At 39.4% G+C, this 9,943-nt stretch overlaps 1 protein-coding gene across 1 annotated transcript; it reads right to left on the reverse strand.

Moving 5' to 3' along the window:
* Window positions 1-202: 202 nt before the first annotated feature.
* Window positions 203-568, reverse strand: LOC132765626 (protein max-like). Its single transcript, XM_067465538.1, has one exon. It carries the CDS (start codon window positions 566-568, stop codon window positions 203-205), a length of 366 nt encoding a protein of 121 aa, XP_067321639.1.
* Between the last annotated feature and the right edge of the window lie 9,375 nt (window positions 569-9,943).

Consider the following 9,943-nt stretch of genomic DNA (forward strand, 5'->3'; position numbering starts at 1 on the left):
AGGGACAAGGAACAGGAAGAAATTGCATTCCAAGAGCCTTTAGTAAAGCGGGGGGGGGGGGGGGAGAGGAAAGTCCTTAAGCAGCCAGCAAGTATCTAATGGCAGCAGGAAATCAGGCCTCTTCCAGCTGGCCTCCATACGAAGCTTCTTCTGGCTCTGGGGCTCCTCCAGCTCAGACTCTGAACTGGAGTCAGAGCCACCATCAAAGGCTGCCCTTGGGTTTGGTGTAGAGGCTGTTGTTTGAAGAGGAATAGTTGGCATGCAGCTGAGCACTTGACCTTGCCTTCTCCAGTGCACAAACCTGCTGCTCCAGGAGTGCATTCTGGTGCTTTAGATCATCAATATCTTGCTGGTGTGTGTGGTTTTTCCAATGCATGTACTGGATGTACTCTGTGGCTTTATCTAGGATTTGGGCCCGGGATGCCTTCTCTTCCTGAAGCAATGGCACAGAGTCCCGCAGGCTGTGGAAGCTGTCCTTGATGTGGTCCCTACGTTTCCGCTCTAGTGCATTGTGGTGAGCATGTTTGTCAGCGTCGCTCTCCACCTCGATGTCATTGTTGTTGCTCATGGTGCCCACGGTGGTGGCGGGGTCTCCTCCGGGGCCTTCCTGGGCCGAACCACCGCAGAGAGGAGCAGCGACAGTGACGGCGACGACAACAAGCCCTTGGCAGCAACAGCATCGCTGTCTCTTCTCCTCCTCCTCCTTCCTCCTCCCCAGTGGGGAACATTAAAAATTTCACAGGACTGCAACATCCTTATTGTGAATGTTTGATGCACTTTGCTTGTAAATGCCATGTTGCATTGCAAAAGGGAGGTACAGAAAAACAGGAGTCACCACTTGTCTAATTCTTGTCTATACAAGCCCTTTTCACATTTTCTGTTACAATGTGTGACTGAATGGTGAGCATGAATGTCAAGCATCATTGTGGCAGAACACCTTTTTCCCAACTAAAGGTCAGAACATAGTCTCCATGTATACCACTGTCCAAATTGTGCTTTATTTATATCATTAGGAACCCATCGTTGCTGAGAAAGTAATCAACACTGATAGTTCTTACTAGAGAAAACCCACTGAATCAATTGTGGAATGGTGAGTCAATGAATAGGTAAGTCCCATTGATACATTGGGTCTAGACTTGGGTCTAGACTAGTGGTGCAGGATCACAGCCAAAACAGTGGTGTCATTAGACTTGGCTCCTAGTGTGGTAACTCCTTATGTCATTTCCATAAACCTCTTCTCATATCATAGTATTGTAGCGAACATACTGGAAAGGTTGATAAAATAAGTAACTATAAAAACCAAAAGCAACAAAACCAAAAATGTATCCTTGTAGTTTATGCAGATGAAACCATGTAATTCAGTGCATCATTGTAATTGAGTAAGAATGACAGCTCTGAGTGCATGAACATTAGAAAGCATCAAAAGTAAATCAGCACAGAGTTTCAGCCTTGTAGGTCTGTTGATATAGTACATGTAAGCTGGGCTTACTCTTTTTTGGTCATTTTGGTATCACCCCCTCTGACAGTGTCACTCAGTATGGTTTGCATTCCCTGCATCCTTTTCATGATGCCACTAAAGCGGATCTCTTGATACATATGGTTTCAATGTATCTATCCAATATTTTTGAAGCGCAGAAAAGTCTCCTAAGACTTAATGCTTTGAATGCAGTTTTCCTGCTTCTTGGCAACAGGTTGGACTGGATGTTCCATGAGGTCTCTTCCAACTCAATGATTCTATGACTCTATGATCTAATATGGTGAAGTCTCCTGAGAGTCCGACAGTCCAGTTGGTTTGCCCTTTGTTCTCGCATGACTCCAAATTGTTTCTGACTTATAATGACCATAAGGTCATTATAAGTCACATGGTTTTAATGGCAATATTTCTTCAGACGAGGTTGATCATTGCCTTCCTCTGAAGCTGAGAGAATGTGATTACACCAAAGAGTCATTTTGGGGGTGGGGGTGGGGTGGTGTTCCACAGCTAAATGAGGATTCAAACCCATAAGTCTTGGAGTTCTAGTATAACACTTAAAAATAAAACATTACTTGTGGTCCACTCAATCACTAAACAGTTTGGTGATGCATTAAATGTATTGGAGTGATGATTTTTCCCAGTATATTTTAGTTGATTCATAGGGAGTGAATTAGTGTTTGGGAAGCTGAGAAATTAGGAGAAACATTATAAAATTTCCAAGATTTTTTTCATGATTTATTGTCTATTGAAATGATTTCCCAACCCCATCTTTTTGTACTTTGAGGCTAAAAATTCTTTATTGTCCACCTGTAGTTCCTACTTTGATGTTTTTCTGGCTTTGCTAATGGATAAAAAGGGATAAAAAGAATGGGATAAAAAGAAATAACACAATGAAATTATATTGTAGCAAAGTTTCTTAAGGTCAAATGTAGTTGTGTGTGTTCCTACATGATTATTTATCCATGAACACAATAATTATTCTGCACCGTTAAAGGTTAGAATGTTTAGAAATGTGGAAGAATGTACTGGGAATATATTAATTTTACTACAATAGCTTTTTTTACTGTGGCTTATGCAAACGGTTACTTCTTTTGATATAGGGCCTTGTATTTCGTGGCATGACATGCAGGCATTGATGCCACAAAATTAAATGACAACCCAATCATTGTATGGAAAATTAATCATGGAATTCTGAGCACAAATTTAGCATGATCACTAATATGCATTTTCTTTCTTTCTTTCTTTCTTTCTTTCTTTCTTTCTTTCTTTCTTTCTTTCTTTAATAATGAAAAAAAAAAGATAATTGTCAGTAATTTCATATGATTTCAGATTGATCACTGGAATAACTGTGTAAAGAGCCTAGTAAAAAAGGGGAGTAGATGTTGGCTTAGGTTCCTTTCAGTTCTTTCCTGAAACACTCACTCCTCTTGCACTGCCTTCCTTTGCTGGTCTTACCTTTTATAGCATCAATTATTTTAATCTCCTTCTAAAGGTTACATCTGGGACCACTGCATGGGTGGGAAGGTGGCAGTCCCAGCAGGAAAACTAAACTTGAAAACAAAATTCTGCTTTATTATAGCCAAAACTGAAAGGAAGAAGTAGAGCAAAATCTTTTGCCATCATCTAATCGATCGTTCCCCATGTGCCCTTTGACAGGTGTCCTTGATGTGAGAACATCTTCAAACATCCTTTTGAAAATTAGTTTAGAAAGCAACTGGGAGTCTGGAAGTGCCTTAAATTGAAGAGGTTTTCTTCCCACTAAATCAAATGCCGCCACTTAAATCCAGCACTCTTGATTCAATATAAGATATTGGGTCAGCTCACCTCTTTTATGCTGCTTGTTCTCTGGGACCAAAATGACTACAGGTGTCTTTGCTCCCAAAATTTTGTGGTTTAGGGTTTAGCTGCAATGTATAGATATATTTCAAAATATTACAAGTATTGCATACTTGATTGATAATTTTTGAATTTAGACAACATAATTTATGAAGACAGAGATGCATGTTAAGACAGACTGCTTGTCTCTTCTCCCATTACACACCAGATCTATTGAAAACATCCTGGCATGTCCAGACCTAGAAAATATGACTTAATATTACTGTATACATTCTTGTACAAATTAGCCTCACATATAAATTGGAGACAAGTTTGCAGCCAAAGTTATGAATATTGATATGCCTCATGGATAAGTTGAGGATGATTCTATGACGATCGGAAAGTACCAATGCCGCCCTGGGGAGCAGATGCCATTTCCCCATCTAGGCATGCAAAAAGACCTTCCTCTACTCCACTCAGGAAAATAAGTTGATTATATGTGTTTGTATATATTAGGCATGTGGACAGATCTGTCCCTTCAGCCATTTGGCTTATCCATTTTGTTACAGTTGCTTGAAATGGTAAGGGCCTTCCCAGAACAAAAACCCAACCGATTTCAACGGCTTCTCTATGTAGTCTGACATGGTAGTTATTAGAGCGGTCCAGCATTTCTGTGTTCTCAAATAATATGCTTGGTTCATCAAGTACTCTGCTATGGCTGACTTCTCAGGTTGAAGTAGTATGCAGTGCCTTTCATGTTCCTTGATTCATGTCAGACTACACAAAGAAGCCATTGAAATCCACAAGCATGTGAATATTTCAACAGAAAGGAAGAAACCATGAAAATGAACAAAATCTGGCTACCAGTATTAAAAACACTCTAAAATCACAACAGTAAATAAAGAACAACACTCAAAAACGGGGATTTCAGACAAGAAATAATCAGGGCCAGCTAATCACTTTCCAACAAAGGATTCCCCCAGGCAGTAAGAAGCCAGACCTTGAAACTGTCAGGCCATTAAATGCTAATCAAGATGGCCAACTGAAATATTCACACCTACCTCAAACAGACAAGAGTTCTTTCTCCCACCCTGGACATTCTATATATAAATCCAATTTTCCTAGTTTCCAACAGATCTCACAATCTCTGAGGATGCCTGCCATAGATGCAGGCAAAATGTCAGGAGGAAATGCTTCTGAAACATGGCCATACAGCTTGGAAAACTCACAACAAATGTCTATTTTTGTTTGTTTGCAGGAACACCTCTCTTGGAATCTTGGGATCCTCCAGTGCAACTCTATGGTCAGTTTCTGCCAGAAGATGACCACACAATCATGCCAGAGGACCTAGAGATTCCTAGAGAAGTGCCATCTCTAAGAATCTCTAGGTCTTCTAGTGCAATTCTATGGTCAATGTCCAGTGGAAGTTCACCATACTAGTGATGTGCTAAAGTGTCAGCTCACAGCAGCCGGGTTCAATGATGACACAAGACCTCCTTCCGTTATCAACAAAGAACTTTACTGGTAGGTGCATAGACATAGGAAAAGCCGAGATTGTCCAGCCACAGCTGGCAACCCCTTATATACACGCCCAATCATTTGAAGTGTAGATTCCCGCCGAACCCAAAACCCGCGTAAAGCTTCCCGCCACCAGGCAACTGCCTCCCCCCAAGGTCACCAGCTGCACGGTTCTTATCAGGGTGAAGCGTCAGGACTCTAGTTTTCGGCGCCAAAGCCCAGGCTCTGGAAACTGGATCCTGACACTAAAAAATGCTGGTGTCTCACAAACCAATAAATCCCAGAATTCAAAAGCATTGAGCAGAGGTGTCAAACTGCACTAGTTCTACAGTGTAGCCAGATCTCTAGAGATTTCTTTTTGAGAGAACATATTAAATCAAATCTGTGCATAATCAGATCGACAAAAGTGAAAACTTCAAATATGGAGGGCTGACAATACATTAAGATTTTGAATGTTATTTCAAAGAAAGTTATCTTTTAAGTTACTCCTCATTCATTTACTCTGTTTTCAGAGTTTAGGAGACTTTAAGTTTTGAAAGATGGCACAATTTAGTATAAAATATTCAATTCTGAAAAAAAAATTAAAATAAATGTTATTGAAAGCTCACCATCCTGTTTAAGAAAATTGGCTTACAGGTAACTTTAGTGTTTTGCTAACAATAAGGGATCTGTGTTTATGACATAACAATTCCCTGATAAGATAATTACTATTTCTGGTGTCTTTGTGATAATATAACATTCACTTCTGCACACATACCCAAGTTGTAAAATTTAACTAACCTGAGCTACATTCTGATTGAAATGTGCTTCACTTTTTGTGGCTTTTGGGAGTGTAATATCCTCCGATGCTTTGCAGTTTCATGGAGTTTCAGACGACATGTTCGGCTATAACATGGCTTTACTTCATTGCATGCACTAGGTGTAACTAAAATCATAAATCTTTTGAATGACAAAACATAAAATTTACATTCAAGATCTAATCTATCCTGCTCTGACTTATAAAAAAGGGTCACTAGTGGGTAGTAAATTAAGACTGTATAAAAGTTTTACCTGCAGGTGCTAAATCATTTGCTCATATCAGGCTTATAGGATTGTCTTTGTTAATAACTATAGTGCTCGTTGTCAGCTGTTGGGTTAGTAAAGAATAGGTGAGAAGGTCAATATTTGCCAAGCTGTTCTTAGCCTAAGTAATGGCTTTCCAGATCCTTGTGGATAACTATTGTCATCTCTCTGATTACGCTGTTTTTCATTCGAATGGTATCCAAACACCAGGTAGTGAGGCCATGTCGCTCACCTTTAATATCAAGTCAATATGTGCCACAGCAAAGGAAAGGGAAAATAACATCTAACTCCAGTTCATTTGACTTTTGAGACATGTGCTCCAGTGGAATTAAATATTTGGCAGGAATTAGATTGCAAGGGCAATAAGAAAAAGTCAGGGGCATTGTAGAAAATCCAGAGAAAGTTCAAGGAACAAAGATGAGGGAAAAATGTTTTCCAGTGGAGATAATAAAAGTTCATTTTCCTGACAATTGTGTACAGCATCCAAAAGATCTTTACTTTCCAGCCTTCAGAGAGCCAAATTATGTAAGATTTTGGACAGCTAGATGGAAGTAGTCTTTGGAGAACAGTCATAGAGAGATCAGGATGATCCCACTCCTACTTGACTTATTGGCCATTGATGGACTGATGATGGGCAGCCTGCTGGGGATGGTGAGATTGGAATTTGGGTCTGGGTCTGATGTTTTGTTGACATAAATGGTGTCATTGTCTTTTTTATTTTCATATTTATAAAAATATTAATGCATTTCAATTATTTTAATTTGTGTTGTGTCATGCTTAATGTTAGCTGACTTGATTCCCTATTTAGGAAGTACAGTGGGATAAAAATAATATATACATAAATGCATTAAAATGATTACTGTGCACTTTGTCCAATGTAAGATTGAACCAAAATTGTCTTTTTCATTTTGGCATTTCATTTGGGTGCTGGTGGGGACATGGGATGGAACATGTCAACAAGACCATTTGTGATTGTGGTAACGTATGAGATAGTACTTCTCATTGTAAGACATTATTTGGCCTGAGAGTTACTTTAATTCTCTTTCTGATGGAGCACTATGGTAGTTCTACAATATGCATTAGCAGGGATTTCTCCAGTTATGGTGAAAAGTAGAAGCCGTGGTGGAAACAGAATTTGGGATACATATTTGTCTATTGACTCTGGAAATCCCAAATAAGGATTTAACATAATCATTTAACATCCCTCATATTATTAATATAAAGCTGCAATTAATTTTAAGTTAGAGGTAAAATAAAATCCTTCCCTGGAGGCTCAGGCAAAAGCAAGCCGTAGCAGCCCCTCATTTCCTTGTACCAACTGGACTTATGTTTTGTCTTATCCCTATGTGCCTCAGTTTTTTGTCTGTGAAATGTTGAATGGTACACGCAGTGGTTTAAAGTGCTGAGCTGCTGAACTTGCTGACTGAAAGGTTGCAGGTTCGAATCCGGGTAGCATTGTGAGTTCCCACTGTTAGCCCCAGCTTCTGCCAACCTAGTAGTTAAAAACATGCAAATGTGAGTAGAACAATAGGTACCACTCCGGTGGGAAGGTAAAGGTGGTCCATTCAATCATGCTGGCCACATGACCCTGGAGGTGTCTACGGACCCTGGAGGTGTCTACGGCTTAGAAATTGAGATGAGCACCACCCCCCAGAATCAGACATGACTGGACTTAATGTCAGGGAAAAACCTTTACCTTTACCTTTTTACACTTACCAAAACCTTCTAAACGTTAGAACTTTGAAAAAGTCTTTCAACATCAATTCTTTAACATTTGCCGCAAGTTAGTGTTTTGCATATGAATAAATTGTAACTTCTTTTTCATCTCTACGCTGTAGAATGGCAATCTGTGGTTTTATATAAAACAAGACAAATGTTGGTCGTGGCATTTTATATAAAAAGATTACAATAAAAATAACATCCGTGTGGCATTTTTAGAGGGAGAGAAATGGAAAGTAGAAGAGAAAATCTAATGGGCCTCAGAGGATATGCAGGGAGTATGAAGCTCTTTTCAGAGATTGTGTGTATATCCATTTGCACTTACCCTTTGCCAGTTTAATTTACAATACAACACCATCTTGTTGGCACACAAACAATGTTTATGACTATTTGAGTTGTACAAAATATCACATTGCCTCAACCTTACGACCTGACTGAAACAGGCTGATTAGACTTCCCTTCAGCCTTAAAGTCCTTCTGATGTCATAGAGGATTGTAACTGCATAGACTGTATTCTGTATCTGATTTTGCTGTTGTTAACTGCTATCAGGTCAACATCAATTTATGGTGACTGTATGAATGAGAGGCCTACAAGTCAGTCACTTTGCCATCAACAGTATGCAGACAGCACTGTGGCTTCCTTGATTGTGTCCATCCATCCGTAATGCACTTTCCCTCTTTTCTAATGCCTTCTACTGGAAGGAAAAATATATCAGAAATTGTATATCTCATATATTCAACTTGTGTGCCTCCAAGTGGTTTTTGATTTATGGAGATCCTAAGGTGAACCTATCATGGGGTGTCCTTGGTAAGATTTGTTCAGAGAAGGTTTGCTTTTGATTTTCTTTGAGGCTGAGAGGGAGTTATGTGCCCAAAATCATCCAGTGGATTTCCATGGATGAGCAGGGATTCAAGCCCCAGTCACAAGTAAATGTTCAGACAACATCAAACTGGCTCTCTGCATGAAAACTTTATCATAAGAGAGCAATACTTATTGCTTATCACTGGAGTATTATGCTGTAATCCTATGAAGAAATGTTATTGATGGTGTTAACTGCCATCAAGCTGACTTCAGGTTATGGTGACCCTATGAATGAGAGACACCAAGTTAGTGTAGCAGCAGCAACAGTGATGCCCAGATCTTGCAAACCCAAGGTTGTGGCTTCCTTGACTGAGTCTATCCATCTGCAATATAGTATTTCCCCACTGTCTTCCACCTTGCCAAGAATTATGGTCTTTTCTAGTGAGCCAGGTCTTCTCATGATGTGCCCAAAGTATGACAGGCTCAGTCTAGTCATCTTGGCTTCTAGGGAGAGCTCAGGTTTGATTTGCTCTTTCACCCACTTATTGTTTTTTTTAGCAGTCCACTGTATTTGTAGAACCTTTCTCCAGCACCACATTACCACATAAATGAATTGATTTTCTATTATCATTTTTCATCAAAGTGAAGCTTTCAGAGCCATTCATACAAATTAACAATGCAATAGCATGGACAATCATAACTCAAGTATTAAATCATATCTTTTTGCAATTCAGGATCTTGTCTAGCTCTTTTATAGCTGCCCTTCCAAATCCTAAACTTTTCCATTCTGATTAATAATGGAGCCAAAATATGTAAAATTTTGAACTATTTGAATATTTGCATGGTTTATTTTAAAGTTATGTGAGCCATCTGTGGTCGTTATTTTTATTTTCCTAAACATTTTTCTTCATTGTTTTCCAACTAAGTTTAAATTAATAGCTCCACCCAAAAACCCTTGAGAACTCCAGACAGCATGTTCAAGCACACAAACATGCACTCAGACCAAACACACTGTTGACCCCTCCCCTGCTTTGCCCATATATTTGTTTATAGTATTTTCCCAGTGAGGTTAGAAATTGAATTGAGTTGTCGCTTTCCCTTTTCTGATTGCATTGAAATCTGGACAGCAGGAGGTGGTTTCATGCTGAGTTTGGGCTGCCTGTGTGAAAGGAAAGCAGGTGGTGAACCTGCTGTGAATTGGAGGAGACTGGCAAAGGATAGATTATAGTGTTTCAATGCAATGAAGGAGGACTCTCCCCCCACCTTTCTTTCAAAAGTGGAAAAAAATAACACCCCCCCCCCCATACATATGGAACCAAATTCAATGTGCTCTTTTTTCGGCTTGCATCTTTCCTTAAATTATTTTTTCAGCTTGCATCTTTCCTTAAATTATGCCATGAAGGGAAATGAACATAAGCCAGGTGAACTGGATTTCTAATCCCAACTAACACGGTATTTAATCAGCACTGTATACTGAAATGCTGTACACTGTATTCCTTGCAGAATAGAAATGATACTCTGCATATAGTCATGCAATCACACATTGCTTAATT

Source organism: Anolis sagrei, chromosome 2, assembly GCF_037176765.1.
Source record: "Anolis sagrei isolate rAnoSag1 chromosome 2, rAnoSag1.mat, whole genome shotgun sequence".
Classification (NCBI taxonomy): Eukaryota; Metazoa; Chordata; class Lepidosauria; order Squamata; family Dactyloidae; genus Anolis; species Anolis sagrei.